Raw genomic sequence first — 17,604 nt, forward strand, 5'->3', positions numbered from 1 at the left:
TTAAATTTCTTAGAGTGGTTCAGAACATACATCTGTAGTGACAGGAACCTCCTTACAAACCAGAACATGTGCAGAGCCTCTTGGTTGTCTGAGCTATGTATGTAGAGGTTTAAGATTAGGGAATTCTTACACTGGGGACTTTTTATTTATTATTTCAAAGCTGTGATGAGTGTAGCAGCAACACCCCCTCAAAAGCCACTATTTGTTCCAAGCTAGTAGTTTAAGTTGTTTAATAGGGGCTCTGCTTATGATCTTTTTAACAGAATGTCTTATTACAGTATGTCAGAGACAGGTGGAATGAATCACATTTAATAGATACCTCTAACTCTTGACTTTGGAAACAGTCAGTGTAAGCTCCACAGCTTGATTTTGGACAGGTGAAGGCAGAGACAATGAATTCAGCAAACATGTATCTAAATCTTTCTGTTCATTCAGACTTCATTCACTTCATGGACAAGCAGGGCTAACATGGGTCTGTTTGCAGGACTGTTTGAGCACATCCCTAATTCGTCCTGACCTTCTCATGGCTAAACACAATGAGCTGTATGTCTCATCAGATGTGTACTGCAGGAGGCAGCACATTCTTGCAAACTGGCCCAGAATACTCTCAGGTTTAGAAATCTGTTTTGTTTTATTGCATGCAGGGTATGGAAATGGTCTCACTAATACTTATGGAGGGACAGTACTGCTTCTAGCTAATAATCCACTGCTTACACATGGAATAGTCCTTAGTACTTCCAGACACTTTTCTGCATAATTCTAAAATCCAAGCTGATGAGCTTTTTGCTTTATCAAAGACTATGGAATTCTTCAATCTTGTAAAGTGTCAGTTACATCAAATGTCACAAACTGAAAAACTATGGCTAGCACAGCATCAACTTCACTACGTAAATATCACCAAACCTAAATCTCTATTATTATTAGATCCTGCATCTGGATCTTTGGTGTAAGCGAACATGATGCAAGAGCGTGTGAACACTCCTTTGGCTACTGTAATAAAGAGACAAAAAAGGCACCTTGGATCTCCAACCTCAGTTTGCTGCTACTGCAGAGAAACATGAAGGAGCCCCAAAGGTAAATATAGGCAATAAAACTCACTAAGTTGACTGAAAGAATATCAACTTAGTGTAGTGTAACAGCAAATGCCAGGAGACCAATCAGTTAAAATACAATGCACAAATACCTGCAGACCTGAATGTGGAAAGGGTTGTCTTCCCTGCACTTCTTCTGTATACTAATTCAGCTCATGTGCACATGTGGAAGAACCCTGGTAAAGCAGGACTAAATACATTTAGATCACAAATGAAAATACTGACTACAACCAAAACCATATCACAGGTTTAGGGACAGTGGTTATTTTGCGATTAAGTAGCTGTTTTATTGATCAGTAAGGGCCATGAAAAGCAACATAAAGTTATTTCCTCCTGTTTCCACTTCAAAGTTATTGCAGGTTCTTACTGTTAAGTGTTGGTGAAGACTAGAATGTTAATTTTAATGTGTATAAATAATTTATTGAATAATAATATATGAAAATGAATTTTATATGCTTCTCTATATGAATGACAGTCTAGTATTGAAATTTATGAATCAGCACATTCCACTCAAATTTTTTGAGGAAGAGGAGGGAAGGAGGTTGAGAGGTGGTTTGAAAAAGTGCAGTACAGAGGGCTGACTAAATCTGAATACTTGGTCTCTGAAAATGCAGCTATCAGTGTAATCCAAATCATACTGATGAGATACATGACAATTATATGCAGTCATAATAACTTAAATACTTTCAATATTAACAGCAATGCCTGTTTGCGAACAGTTTTAAAATAGGTACGTACAATTTTATTAAGTATAAAAAGACACCGTGCAGAGCACAATACAATATATTTCATCTTCAGTTCTGGTAGTTCTCAAGCTCCCCTCTCTTAATTGATATTGTCACCAATGATCACTGAATATAATTACCTCTCTGTATAAAATGAGGCTTCTCTAGATGAATTCATGCTGTTTGGTTTTAAACATACAGTAATTTCCTTTCAATGGCTACTTACACTGATCAAACACTGTCAAGACTGTTGGCTAGCCTGCATTTGGTTTCTAACATATGCTATGATACTGCCAGCTTACCCTGTTTTGCTTTGTCTCTCTCTGGTTGAGAACAGACCCTCCAATATATTAATTGTTTCTGACTTTGTTCCAAGTTCACAATCAGAACACAGTTTCTGACCATTTGTACATTCCATTCCTCACATTACTGAACTTTCACTGACATCAGCATGAGTTTCCAACATGCAATGTCTGTATGGTTTTCCCCTAATCTCCCCCAACTCTCTTCTAACAAAGCATAGAAGGCATGTAAAAATGATCATTTTTTTAGGATTTGAGGGTCTATTTTCTTATTTTCTTGAAAGCAGATGACACTTACAGCCTTCCAGCTTTGACTATCTTCTTTGGAAAAGCAGACATGTAAACTTAAGAACTTACAGATTTTGCTTGCACATTCCAATTCAGTTTAATTACAAAAAAAAGTCAGAACTGTAATTTCAAATTGATTTAAATGATAATGTGTGAGTCTTAAAAGAAACAACTTACACTTCCTCCTCTCTAAAATATATTAACATTAGTCTGGAAAATAAATTAAACAATACAGAAGTGCAGAGATTATGCTATCACAGTAATATCTGCCAAACAAAGCTTGGTCTTTTGCTAACATTAGCTTACTACATCTGCAATACATGCTAAGCAAAGACCCTACTTCTCTAACAGGTACATTCAGACAATATATATTTTATTGAATAAATATATAATATATCCAGTTATAGATTTCTGAATAGTAACTATAATAGATACAAGCAATACCTACGTTTAAAAATACAGTTCTAGGCTTCCCTAACTTTACTACTAATAAAATTAAAGTTGACCTAAAACTTTCTCACTCTGTTGATGCATAATAAAATATATGGAAACACCAAGAGTAAAAAGCCAATTGCTTCTACAAATGGAATACTTTATAAATATAGTAAATTACTATTTCCAGAGGGAAATTTGAAAATTATGAACAGGAAGTTAGGTTAAAACAGCTCTACCAGATATCGTACAAAGTGGTTATGAAGTCTGATGTACAAGTTTGATGTCTGTGGCAAAATTTTGAACTGATGTTTTTTCATTTTTGGAGATAACTGTAGAGAAAGATCCTGCTCTCAAAAGCAGACAATCTTAACCTCCTTAAACAAAACTTTCAGTGTCTAGAGAAAGCCAACTAGTAATTTGTCAGAGTAAGGAGTGCAAGATGAGATCAAACAGAATTATTTGGAAGCCCTGGACTTCGCTGTTTCATAGGGTTTACCAATCATGCTGTTCTCATTAGGAACAGTCACAGAAGTAAAAGGTATCTGTGACTGCTCTGTGCTGAAAAGCCTTATCGTGATGGTGCCCTCCCTACAACTCACTTTAGTCTGGTACTGTACATTCCCCAGATGAATTCTGTTTCATGTTCCTGTAGTTGTTTTGTTTTGCTGGAATACAAGAGTACAGCTCTGGTTGCCTGATTACTGAACTCTTGATTGAGGCTTCTTCTTCTTTCTCGAGAACAACCTAGAATTAAAGAAACACATTGCTCAGAGAAGGCAGAAAGAACTGAAGAACTAAGCTGGTGGCTGTCTCTGCCTGCCATTTTTGCCTTTCAATTTAAAATCAGCAAAAAATCCTTACTTGTAAAGGAAATTAATTAGGCAACTGAAAACAATTAAAAACTTCATGTGCATGTCAGTCTCCAGCAATGGCCTTGGTTTACATAGAAATCCCAAACTTACTTCATGAAATACTACTGTTTATACCTGAAATACTACTACTCTTGTCTGAGTTGAGGCCCTGAGGTGGGATTCAAAACCTCCTCAGTGCCCTTGTATGCCTCAACAAATCTGGAATATTGGTGGTCACAGGATAGGGTGTTTACAAGGTGGATGTTTTCCTCTGAATACCAAGAGGTCAGTGTCAACACTGATAAGGGTGAAACCATCACTGGGAGGTTCAGATTTTGACCATCTGGGAACTTTCTGAGTCGCTTATTGACTGTTTCAGTACATGTATACTGTTTTAAGAAAAAACAGCTATGAGATGAGGGTTGGGATTTAAGTCATTGGGACATGCTTCCTACCTGATTTTATTTAGGCAAATGGAGCATATCTGTAAATGTATTCATAGCACAAACTCTCACTGATTTCAGAGCAACTGCATATACAGAGAACCTCTTAACCTCACACATCACTGGGAGACTTGCAAGCCTCTTGGAAATTACTGTGATATTCAATGTCAGTTAAGAGTAAATGAAATACTTGATACCAAACTGCATCCAAAAGCAAGCACTTAGAGGTGCCCTGCAGAGTGACCAGAATGAAGTCTGGGTTCCCTGTTGCAAGGAAGAGGCTTGGAAGACTTTTCTTCACCTATCACCTGCAAATCTTGAGGTTTCATTGTAAAGTGGTAATAGTTTAGTTGAAAATGCTTTAAACTGTCTAAACCTGGTGGCATACTCTTATTTGTCATAAATGCTCTGGTTGTTAATATAAAAAAACATTTCGAGAACTTCTTTCACTTACAGATAAACCAGAAGTGGGAAGTGCATACTGATCTCAGTGTTATTAGTTGGAAACTGGCCTCAGAATTTGCTAGTGCCTTTAACGGGCAATCTTTGGGCCACGTCCCTGCGCTTGCCGGCATCCCATGCCTTTTGATGGCTTTGAGTTTGGCGAAGATTTTTTTTTTTTTTTCAGTTTGCATGCCACGGCTCTCATAACTTCCCCTCCAAGTTGTGTCTTCCTCCTTGACTTTTTCCTCTGTTTTTGTAGCGTCTGTGAGGTTAGTTTTGTCATGTTTTGACCTACTGCACTGCACCTCATGTAATCCTGGTCCATTTTCTTGTGGTCACTAAATTTCCCAATTTCTTTTTTTTTTTTCTCCAGTATCCATGCCATGACGCTCATATCCTGTTTTCAAAATGCATCTTTACTGGGAAAAACCATGTGGAAATGTACCAAAGAATAAGCTCTGCTCATCCTGACTGCAGTATGTGCTGGCTGGTACCCAAGGGTACCTCCAGGCACCTGACTGCTCCCGTTGGGGCTCCCTGCATCTTGTCCACAGCCCAGGGTTTCATGTCAGCCACTAGGGCTGTCATCTCCTGCCCCAGCAATGCCCCAGCAGAGCCAGTCTCCAGCTCCCCATAGCCCTGCCCTGCCCAGCCATGGGGTCCCACTAAACTGGGCCCACTGTGGGCTCATGTCCCAGCCTGTCTGTATCCCCAGGCAGGCGCCCAGGCCTGGGGCTGCCCTGCTCCTGTCTGGAGCTGAGATGGGCTCTGGCAGCAGATGCTGCCCTGACAGACAGGGCTGTGGCTGGCTCAGGTGGGGTGCTGCCAGTGGACTTTAGGGAAGAACAATGAATCCTCTCACCTACGACATATGGTTTTGCTGTGTAGTTTGCTGCTGCTGCTGCTGCTGAATGAGCAGTTGCTGCTGTTGCCGGCGCCGGGCTGTTCTCAGCTTTTCGAAGCGAGCCTCCATCTCCTCCAGCACCTTGGGAGTGTAGCGCACCACCAGCTTCACGCTGTCCTTGGCCGCCTTCAGCAGCTCGACTGCCTTCTCGTGGTGCTCTCCTTCCACACTCTGGGAGCAGGGAGAACAAATTCAATGTGAAAATGGTGCTTTGATCTAGAGCTGTGTCTTTTTCATGTGAAAAGCGTGTCAGAGTTTTATGTAGTTTCCACACCTTTTATTTTTTAAGGGACCACTAAAAAGAAAGCATTAAGTAAGACTTATGTATTGCTGGGCATGTATTAATTTTCAAGTCCTGATTTCTATACTAATGTTGCTTGGAACAGTAAATTTCCAAAACAGGGAGGTGACTCAGCTGTTAAATACAGTATTCAATTTCTACCATTAAGTGGACTGACTGGAGTCATAAGCCTTTTAGGCATGTGCATTGTTACACACCTTAAGAAAAAGGGAAAATTTTTCTAATGGTGCGTGATTGCCCTCATGTTGTAGCACATATTCCAAAAAACAAATGTAAAAAACTCAACAACCTGAACATCTGCGACCTTTGCATGGGTTTTAGATAATCTAAAAATAAGTATTTTTCTTCTAATTTAAAATAAATCAAAGCTTTACTATCTGCTGTGTTTTAAAACTCTTATGCATGCCATGCTTTTGGAAATATAAGTCTTTAGAGAAAGTGTACAGAATTTGGCATTGTTTTATATTTCCTTTTTTGCTTGCAAATCATGGTCAGAATGGCATGGTATGGACATTCAGAGGAAATGAGAGGATATTCAGTGGTGTCATTTTGGTTTTGCTGTGCAACAGCATGAACTTAGAACAATCTGTGAATAAACACTGTAACCTCCCAAGCTACATGCAGTAGAAACATTTGTTTGCTTTCAAAATGCTGGATGGTTCTTATTGACACCAATAAGAAATTGTGATTGTTTTGTAGGGAAATAATAAGATAATGTGTTTTAATACTTCATTCAACAACCTAGCATATTGCATTTAATTCATGATTGTTTGTTTTCCTCTCCTGGTTGTCCCCAGACTTGTTCTTGCAGTTTAGATAGTATTTTCTAATTAGCAATGAAGGGTTTGACTTTGTTGCTATCCAGGTCAATGGAAAACTCCCACTGATCTGAATAGTATCGATGCAGAATTAAGCCTAATGCTCTGAGCTATAAGCAAAGAGGGGGAGAAAAACCAGCAAACATAGTGCTGCTAAATACAAATCCTGCTCTCTGAACACACCTCACCCAGATGTTAATAACCATCGTTTTCAGCTCTTATTAATACGATGGTTAAACTTGCTCTTAATGTCTTTATTGTTGCTTGCACTCCAGTTTTCAAGGAATTACAAAAACTCTACCCGCTTAACAACAGCTGCAGAAATGAAATAGCAGAGGCCCTTGGAGCAGGGAAAAGGAAAGGGCCAAGGGAGTTGTTTTGCTGTTGGAATAATTCTGCCTCTGCAAACCTCTAAGGCTGTGCTGGCAAAGAACTCCTGCTGGTATTGGTCATTCCTATACAAGGTACTTTGCTGACTGCATTATGCTGGTGGGGACATTGCAAGGATCTGACACACTCATGTTACTTTAGAACTGCCCACCTAATGGGTAAAATTGCTTTTAAAAGTATATATTTACTTAACCTATAATTTTTTATTATATATACTTTTATACACTTTTCTTTTTTTCCATTATTGCATCGGCAAATTGCATCAAAGAGAAGGATGAAAAACACTATAGAGACAAAAACAGCTGAAAGAATATTGTGTGGGCAAATACCAAGCATTCTCTATCCTGGTTCAAAGACTTGCCATAAATCTAGAAGAAAAAAATTCACTTTCCTAAAGACAATAAAGAAAATCTGTTAGCCCACAAGTTGGGAGACTGAGTATTTCTATGAGGTATCCCTACACAAATACTTGGTTGACAAATTAGTCATTATAAATCTATTTTGCATTCTTTCTGTATCTGACTCACACAAGGTATCTGACAAATGCAGAATCTTTGCCAGATATCAACAGGCACCAGCAAGTGTTTTTGTCGAGCCATCTGTAGGGCTTGCTGCTTTCAATTTCCTTTATTTTTAGGGGGTGTGGGACAAAAGTATGTAACAAAATCCCCAGCATAATGAGAAAACACTGTTTTTTCACATGCAGCAAAACAGCTCAAGGAACACTCTTCCCAGTCATGCTGGGAAAACAAATCTGGATTCTGAACACACAGCTCTAATTTTATATTGCTAATTATGAAGTTGGATAACCATCAGTGATTGAGCACAAGCAAGTTACAGATATTTCATTTCATGTCTCACCACTGAACTGTCTGTTCTATTGTGCATACTGTACATTATTTGCTTTTCTCCAGCTAAATTACGAGAACCACTGAGTGAATTAGTCCCAGTGAACAATGCTAAATTTAATTTTTTTTTGTCCTGTCTCAAGCTTGTTTGCAACAAATAATCACTTCTATAATTTTTGCCTTTTTACAAATTATATTGTGTGGGATTATTTAGCCCCAGACTGGTTTATAAACAGTTGCTCACTACTGTGAAGGTGGTGAGGAAGAGGCTGCCCAAGAACTTGTAGATGGCTGGTCCCTGGAAGTCCAAAGTCAGGTGGGCCAGGGTTCTGAGCAAACTGCTCTAGTGCAAGGTGCTCCTACCCCTCGTAGGGAGCTTGGAACGAGATAATTTTTAAGGTCCCTTTCAACCCAAACCGTGCTATGATTCTGTGACTACTTCAAGTATGCAACTTGAATTCAAAATTTGAATTCTGATGTTTACACTCTGAATACAAAAATATTTCTCTTGCATCTCTAAATCAACTTTCCCATGTGTCTACATGCAATTGGGAATTTTGTACTGTGTTTTTTGCTGCATTACCTAAATAGATATTCTATAGCACACGCATCAATTTTTTGACTGGAGAATCATAAAATAAAGGTGACAAGAGGGTCAAATTCAATATATCTTGACATCTGAATGTTCACCACTTTCCTCTCTTGTCTTTGTCTAGGCACTGTTGAGAGGAAAAGGATTTTTCAAGAATCATCCATCAATTAGTAAATTGAAACTATTTTCACCTTTTTAATCACTTGTTGAAAGAAACAACCACAAAATTCTCTGATTAAGTTTAAATCAGTGTAAAGTTCAGGCAACCAACTTCCTTAAGTATTCCATGTAGCTCTTTTTCTTGGAGAGTAAATAATCTTTTCACTGGGTTTTTCTTACCTTTCTTATTGCTATTTGGTACAAACAAGTTTTCAGAACTAGTATTTCTCTTTTGAGACCATGATAATTCATAGAAAAAGTGGTAAAAAGTCTGTCTGAAGTATTACCCTAATACTTTGTTACAAGAGAAAGGGAATAGCTAGTGTTGAGAGAAATAGATGAAAACATAGAAACATTTTTATTGTTTTTCGCCTTGCAACAAAGAAGTAATTTAAGTTTTAAAGTCTTTGATTTCTGACTGGACTCAGAAACTGCTACTCTGTGCCTCTGATGCATTTAAATACAAGGTCAGATGGAGGTTTGCATAGAAACAGACTACATGTTCACAAAGGCTATGAAAATGAGTATCCTAATATTTACAATACTTTCATCTTGTTTTGTGTGCTCTTTTACAAAGGAATGCAAAGGCAGAATTTAACCTGTATCATGGAGTCAGAGTCTTATGTGTCCTCTAATCCAACAGCCCTTTCTTTTTCTTTTACCTATATATGGACATTGCCAGTGCAATTACTACAAAATACTCCACATTGATTTACATGAAAAATGACCATGAAAAAAATGTACCTTTTTACCAAGCATACATGCTCCCTGTATGGGAGCATTTGTACTGCTGATTTCTCTGACAATGATATCACATCTGGATGAATATCACTAAAAGAAATCTAGAATGTACCCTCCACTGCGAATCAGCACCAAATGTGCTTACCAAATTTCATTCAATTTTATCTGCTCAAAGTCACAAGAAATTTTATCTTTGAAAGTCACAAGACTACAGAAGTGCCACTGTGTCATCACTGTGCTTGGAAAGGTCTGTGTGCCTTGAGGGCTACAAAATGAAAGAACAACACTCTCTTATTAAGCTTTTACTGCAAGAGGAATTTACAGAATTATCAATTATCATTAAGGACATAGGTTTCTTGTAAATTAGGCAGGTGGTGTGGATTTGAAATGAAGCTCTTCAAGCACTCTCCATTATAACAGAAATTATAATGGCACAAAATTGTTGGTGGAGCTGTGCCTCACTGCACCACAAATGCACACTGAAGGTCTCTCACAGAACTAATTATTTTTGTTTCATGTGGCTGCATTTTAAATCATGATGCTAGAACAGCTGTGAAAAATGAAAATCCAGATCTATAGCTCTATAGATCTATAGCTCTATCTATAGCTCTATAGCTCTATCTAAAGCTCTATAAAATTTCCACATACCACTCCATTAACTGAAAGCAGCTGGTCCCCACGTTTCAGCCCACCATGCCTTTCTGCCACTCCTCCAGGAATGATACGAGAAATATAAATAGGTGAATTTTGTTCCTTTCCTCCCATGACATTAAAGCCCAGGCCTTCCTCAGTCTTTGGCAGCTCCACCACTCGCGGGTGTGAATGGCCTTCACTTGCAGCAAACGCAGCAACTGTTGCCTGGAAGAAAAAAATGATTGATTTGGCTATTTAAGGGTAACAGTGATACACACTTTGTTGTTCATTTGCAGGAAGAATTCCTTCCTGTAAAAACATTTCAGTATATTAATCTGACATTTTCTGATTAAAATATTTTAAAAACTAAGTTCTATGCCAATGTTTTTGAAATAAAGGAATAAACAGAGGAACAAAGAGTTAGGTGACTTGTCAAAGATAATACAGAAAGTTATCAGCAGAGCCAGAAGCAGGCACCAGGAAGCCTTACTCTGCGGTGGTGCAGCCTTATGATCATTAGTGCATTTCTTCTTTGCCTTTTCACAGGGAGAAAATTTATTCCTGTGGGATAAGATAATGGGATCTCTAATGTGTTCCTAGTTGAAATTAAGTGCATGAAGTGAATTTTTGACTCTGCTTTGCTTTCAGAGTTATGGAATTATTTATTTTAAATCCTCAAATTATATTCTTAAATTAAAAGTTTAATTTGTAATCTTTGTGAAGTCTTGCAAACTAAGTAACTTCCAAAACAGGAATAGGAGGTTTTATTATATAATTCCATCAAAACTTTTATGGAAAAATTAAATCTTAAGACAAAAACAGATACATAAATCAAACAGAAAAATCTAAACTGTTTAACTTATTCCAGGGGGGACAAAAAAAGAAGTAACACACTGTAAAGCTTGCACCCTGGAAAATATTACATTTATACTTGATTTCTCACTACAAGCATTTTCTTACTTATTTGTCTTAATAAAGCATTACATAAACATTAAGAAAACATTTTACAGTTTTTAAAATGTGTTTGTAGTTTAAACCGCTTGAACGATGTTACATCACACTAATATTTTTGAGCATCCTATAATGCTTATGCTTAATCGAAGCTAGTGGATGATGTGACATAATGGATCGTTCCCAATTACATGTTTTTGCACATGCAGAACTTGTCATCATGCATACATATTATGTTAGACATGAATGCACTAGGAGAATGAAATGCAGACAGCCCAGAAATAACCAGGAAATATTGCGATATTGAAACATTGCTCTGTAACCTGCTGTTCTATATGAGTAAGAAATGAGAATGGGAAACACTAATTGGACTTCTCCCCATTTACTAAATAGCATAGCAACAATTTCTGTGTTTATCTGAAGTGTAAACAAATTAGGATTTCATATACACATTTCTCCATATAGAATGAAAGATCTTACAAATTTACATTGACCATTAACTTTCAATTAGAAGGTTAAAATAAAAAAAATGGCCTACAGAAAAGAAAGTCCTATTTAATATGGAAAATACGCTGCAATATAGAATATATTAGGTTATTTGCTGCTATTATAGAGCTTACTTTCCTAATTACTCTTAAATAATTTTGTAACACACTCCCAACCTTCCTCTTCTGATACAACTTTAAATTAAAATCTCCAAACATAAATACTTAATGGAAAGAGATCTTAGTTCCACTAGGACTTCAGGGAGTTTATCTTCATAGGAATGGGACCATAAAGAACTATCTCTAAAAAAGATTTATGGGTTTTGCAATATATTGTGCATAGAATCTGCTATACCACATAAAAGACAGTGTTTTGTGCAAAATGAAAATGGGAAAAAGAAAGCCATGGTGGACCCCCTTGTTTGGAAGCATCTATTTTTTGTGCATATTATGAAAATACAGAGCATATTTCATACTGGCACAGAGAATGGGTTCTTTCATGGTTGTGTGAACTCCCTTATCATTTCAGCAGCAGCAATAACATAGCTGTCATTGTCTTAGGATATAAGACAGGCAGGTCCACATGGACAAGAGACTGTATTTTATTAAAACAGGCAATGTATCAGAAAAAAAAACAACCCAGGCTTACATTTAGCTGTGGAGTCAATAAAATGTTGGTCAGGCCATTTCTGTCACTATTCATCCTTACCATTTGCTCAGTACCTACAGTTCCCATTAGTTAAAAGGGGATTTGGATTGTTTGCTTTCTACCTCCCAAATAACTGTCCTCTCTGGATGAGATGTATGGGAAAACAGTCCATTAAAACATTGGTTGTTGCAGGCAGACTGCTACAGAAGAACCAGTAGATTTGCTTTTGCAAAGCAACTTTTCAAAAAGCATCATATTCCATAAAATCATTCTCTTTTCTTAAGCTACAGAAGCAGCATAAAGGTTGAAATTTTCCATTATGATTGTTACCTGGGAAGTAGCACTGGTTCTAGACTCTGGGCTGCCACTGATGTCTAAATTTTCTTACAGTGTACACACGAATACCTGAAACACACACGCGCACAGTCAATTACTAGATCACTTTGGTAACACATATTTCAACAGCTGCACGTATCCTACCTTTGCAGTGGCCCTGGCTCGGAATTCGGGGCAGCCATTAACAGTTATGGTTTCATGCATGTATTGATACACCTAAAATGTTCATGAAAACAAAATGGAATTAATCATAGGAGCAAAACAAGGACTTTATATTAACCCAGACAGGAAAGTCCCTTTCCCTCAAAGAACTAACTTTCATTAATGCTGTATTCACACAATGACATAGTTAAGAGTCTGCTAAGCTTGAGCAGGCTTAGGTTAACAGAGAACATCAATCTGTGCTTCTCACGATAATTTCCAAACTTTACATCTTCCAACGCAACTCCCTCCTCTAGCAAGCAGTTTCCTAAAACTAGCTAAGTTCTATGTTTTCAAAAATTTGTGTTTCCAGGCAACTGACTTGAATACAAATGATCTGAAGTGACCTGAGTGGTGTCTCAGCCTCCAACAATGACTTCTTTGCTCTCTGAACTTTCTTATGAACTTAAAGACTTAGGAAACTGATGTTTAAAAAATATGTAAGCTGCTCAGCATACAGAAGAAGAAAAATGCTGCTCAGCTGAAGAAGGGTAGTAAAAATAGCTCTGGAGAAAGGTGACAACCATAACTTGGAATGTGAAAAGGGTCTGGTAGGTCAGGTCAGACATGGTCAATGAGTAAGATTATCCTTTTAAAAGAAATTTAACATACACTTAAATTACATAAAATCAACACTGCCAATATATGTAACTTTCTGTCATTTTTTTCCTGGTATATGCTTTTGGCTCACTTTCCCTGGTCCTTAACTCTCCATTTTAAACATCTCCAGTAAAGAGAAAGGAAAAGGCTTTGTCTTACATTGCCTTTGTTCTCTAGATTTGTCACACTGTCAGAGTAAAACTAACAGCCAAAGACTTGACACTAGCCAGTTATTTTGAAAGCAAACTTAAAAAATAAAAATATTTATATATAACATACAGAAAGTTTTTTGGATGACAAAGGTGAATGCAAACAAACCAAACCTTTTCTTTAACTTTCTTATAAAACCAACAAACTTTTATAAAAAAGTTATATGCTACTGATTTACTGTGGGCATTTTCTTGACCTAATTCATCAGAAATTTTGTTGTATCATATGGTCTATGTTTCAGGCTGCACTTCTCATTACTTTTCTGGTAAAGTATGTTAAGTTTTTACAGCAAACTCCTTAGGTTCCTTGAGGAGTGCAGATTCAAATGTACTTTCAAAAATAAATTTATCTTTCACTCATTTGCTGATGCTTTAGCAGAAGTGCCAAAACTTTCCTCTTTGGTAATGTAAATATTACTTTGGCGGAGAAGTACTTAACTGACCTACAAACTTTTCCCATGGATAGACAGAAGTTCCCCATTCCCCTGTCCTGATGACATGTTATGCAGTACCATAACGATGCACCTCTCTTCACTGAGTCTGTTAATATGAAACTTAACACACTGACAAGCATATGTTGCAAACATTGAACAGAATTAAGATTTGTGTCTCATTTCTGATTTCAGTGGACAGACATACTGTTAATCAAGCATTTTTAAGTAGCAAAATCTTTGGGGATGACTTATCCCCAAACCTTTTTTCTTGGGGTATCATACATAAGGAAAAGGTGAGAAAGGAAAGGAGCTAATTAAATGCAATACATTTCAGAGATCTAAAATATGACAAACACTTCCACAATACAGCAAAAGATTCTTTGTCTTGACTACTGTCATCACATATATCATTCTACAACTGAATTCAAAAAAGGCTGGACCAATGAAGAAAACTGAGACAAGGGGATCATGCTGAAAATATTCCTGCTTTCTCCATTTGAAATGAAATCTTGCTTCCACTGAGAACATGGACACTGACCACAGCAGAAGCCAGGATTTTGCCCTTATTTGTAAACATTTGGGAAAAGAAAGCTCTTTTATAGTCTCTAAAGGATTTCTGGTTTCTTATGTTTTAGTACTGGATGATACCATCATAAAAATGGGTTGAGCCTACATATTCAGCATTATACTGCACAGATCAGTTCAGTGTTTATTGTGTTATGCTGTAGGACTTATTATTACATAACAAGAATTACTACATTATATAAGAAGAATAATTGTGTGTAATTGCAGTAAAATGAGTCATTACATACTTTTTTCTTCAAAACCCATAGTGTACTGAAGCACTAATAATGCTGTATTTTCTTCAGGTTCCACTTCATCTTAGAACATGACAGCAGATTCTACATATTGTTCTTGTTTGCACAGCTTTAAATGCTATGGCTTGCTAAAATGTCTAAAGACATGTATTTGAATATTGAACTATTACGACATTAAATTGCTTCAAAACCAGGTCACAGTATTTAATATAAAGGAACAATTACTAAAAAGTTCTTTAAAAAATTCATGACTAAGCTCAATAATCACAAAGGTGAGCTGATAATCATAACATTCATTTCATTGTTTGTTAGATTTGAAGTCATATAACTTCCTGTTGACTGCATCATACCAGTATCTAGCTGGTAGATTTTTGAAATCCAGTATTCTGGTAACTCATTTATATACTGGTGAAAGAAAAGACTCATGAGTGTGTGATTAAATCAGTAAGATAAAAAATAATCCAGCATCTCAAAAACTTCTGGAAAAATATGATCAATATTGTCATATAATCATTGGGTAATCTGTAAGTTCTCAATGTGAAGAGATTTAAAATGTTGTTCTGCAAAGAGTGATCATGGTATCCATACCACAGTTCTTACAGAAAAAGAGTCCGGCATGTCAGATCTCACTGTCTATAAGCAACAGATGCAACCAGTCTTGAGTATGTGCTTGAGGCATTTGTAAATCTAATTATCCTATTTGACTGTTAAATAATCCTGAATGTAATTTGAGTTTAAGAATGATAAAACATATACACCCACATAACTTTCTTATTACTGAGTCAGTTTGACAACCAAACACAGATTAATCGTACCTGTTCCTCCAAGCCCCTTAAACTCTTTGTAGGGTTCAGATTTAAGAAGGGCTCATTTTTGCAGTGCACTAAAGTCCATAAACAAACGTTGCTTGTTTTCCTGTAGCCACACTAAGCCCTTTATCTATGCTGTTCTCAGCACCACCTTAGCCATGATTTTAGCACAACAAATTCATTCTGCTCCCTCTTCTATGTACACAGAACACATAAACTGAAAATCTCTTTGTTCTCAGACTGAGTAAGATTGTGTTTAAATCCTCCTGGTATGAAATACAGCTTCTTGTTGAATCCATTGTACATGACAAGTAACTCAAATGGATTTAAAAATATCTTTTCTTTCAATTCCTACTATCATCTGCACATCTGATATATTTTTAACATATAACAATTCTCCTGAATCCAACGATGTCATCCTTAAGATGCTTGTATAAGATCTACTGCAGCTTTCTTTACTTAAAGAAAATATCAGTCAGTATAGAAAAACACCAAGGCACAGATTTTAATTTAAATAATTTGAAAATCTCCCCTGTACGATATTTACTAAAGAAGTATTTTAAAACCGTGACTTTTGTCAACTCTGATAGATTAATCATTTTGAAAGACATCATTGGATAGTATGATTGAGCTGCAGAAAGAAAATTAACATTAAAAATTAACATTCACAGAATCACAGACTGGTTGAGAATGGAAGTGACTCTAGAGGCTATCTCATTTAACTGCCTTGCTCAAGCAGGGTCACCTAGAGCCAGTTGCCCAGTACAGTAACTAGATGATTGCTATATGTTACTAACTTGAAAAGGAGCATTTTTTGTATGTACAGATATATATTTTTTGAGTGTCTGTAAGACTACATGGGTGTTTAGTAACATTATTTACTGACAGACTCCATAAAAGCCTGATGGTCTAGTGCCTAGGGAAAAGAGCTTCCACAATTAATTAATAATAGAAATTAAATTACAGACGAAATGTCAGTGATTCAGGACACAAACCTGCAGCTGGAAGGTAAATGGTAATGTTTCAGATAATTTCTCCCCCCAGTGATTTCTACCAGAACTGTGAGAGTGTGTGCTGAATGTTCATTGGGTAAAGGCGTGCTGCAGGCAGGGGTTTGTTCGCACAGATCTCATTTGTGCTGTGGAGCAAGACGTACTCGGCTTTGTTTTCTCTTTCCTGTGGAGCACAGAATACAACACTCCTACCAAGCAATACTCCTGAAAGCACGAATACAGACCTCAGACTTTTTTCAGCTTCTGCAGGTAGTCTCCTCAGACATAACCTGAAGTTATTCTCCCACACTACTCAAAGATTACAAAAAGAGTGCAGGAGGTAAATTACAGCTGGAAAATTTGAACTTGGAAGTGAATCCTCCTTGTACTGTGTCAGCTCTTGCAGGCACAGAGAAATGCACATTTTATTACCTCTCCCAGCAGGAGCTGTAGTGAGTCAGATGCAGCAGGTATTATTGTTATGATGATGGGCCTCACCCCCACGCATTCAGCTGGGAGGCAAAGCAGCTGGTTTAAGATTACTGGAGTTACTGGAGTGCAGGAAGGGGAACAGCCTTACAGGTACTTCAGGAGCTAGCTTCTTACCAAAAATGACTCCATATAGACCCATAACAAAGCAGCAGGTTATTTAGGGCTTGGCTATTTAAGTCAATGCAAAGCCATAGAAAATCCAGGAAACACAGTGCACTTAGCAGCCTGTTTTGTAAAGGTGTCTACAAGTAGTATTTCTGTTTACAACCCGAATGATGCAGCATCTTTTCTGATGACTTCTCTAAGACAGAATTTAATTAAACAATTTTATTCCATTAACTTCCATAAGAGGTATTTAGTGATTCATCCCCTGATGAAATATGTAATTCTAAGTACAACTGTACCTACAATAATGATGCTCAACTTTAGGACAAGCTGATCTGATCACCAGAAGGGCAGAGGTATGAGGAAGAAGTCATTTTACAGCAATGAACAGGTGCTCAGAAACCCCCCATAAACACAGAGTACATTGCAATTCAGACCTGTGATGTAGCAAGCCCAGATACAGTTTTCTGAAATTTCTAAGTTGGGGAAGTAACCTTTTTTGAAAATGTTAGGGGTTTCTCAGCATGAGATCATACATGTAAGTAGTAATAACCATCT

At 37.1% G+C, this 17,604-nt stretch overlaps 1 protein-coding gene across 2 annotated transcripts in view; it reads right to left on the minus strand.

Moving 5' to 3' along the window:
• Positions 1 to 1,485: 1,485 nt before the first annotated feature.
• Positions 1,486 to 17,604, minus strand: part of LIN7A (lin-7 homolog A, crumbs cell polarity complex component) — a 47,570-nt gene continuing 31,451 nt past the window's right edge. Inside the window, exons 3-6 of one of the 2 annotated variants that reach the window (XM_039704193.1) lie at positions 12,531 to 12,602; positions 9,981 to 10,190; positions 5,446 to 5,654; positions 1,486 to 3,585 (exon numbers count right to left, since the gene is read on the minus strand). In XM_039704193.1, coding sequence (XP_039560127.1) covers positions 3,540 to 3,585; positions 5,446 to 5,654; positions 9,981 to 10,190; positions 12,531 to 12,602 — 537 coding nt within the window. In that variant the 3' untranslated portion in view covers positions 1,486 to 3,539. Of the gene's footprint in view, positions 3,586 to 5,441; positions 5,655 to 9,980; positions 10,191 to 12,530; positions 12,603 to 17,604 lie in introns of both variants that reach the window. The other variant, XM_039704194.1, reaches the window with a different exon arrangement.

The sequence above is a fragment of the Passer montanus genome, unplaced genomic scaffold (assembly GCF_014805655.1).
Source record: "Passer montanus isolate IOZ18808 unplaced genomic scaffold, ASM1480565v1 scaffold17, whole genome shotgun sequence".
Lineage (NCBI taxonomy): Eukaryota > Metazoa > Chordata > Aves > Passeriformes > Passeridae > Passer > Passer montanus.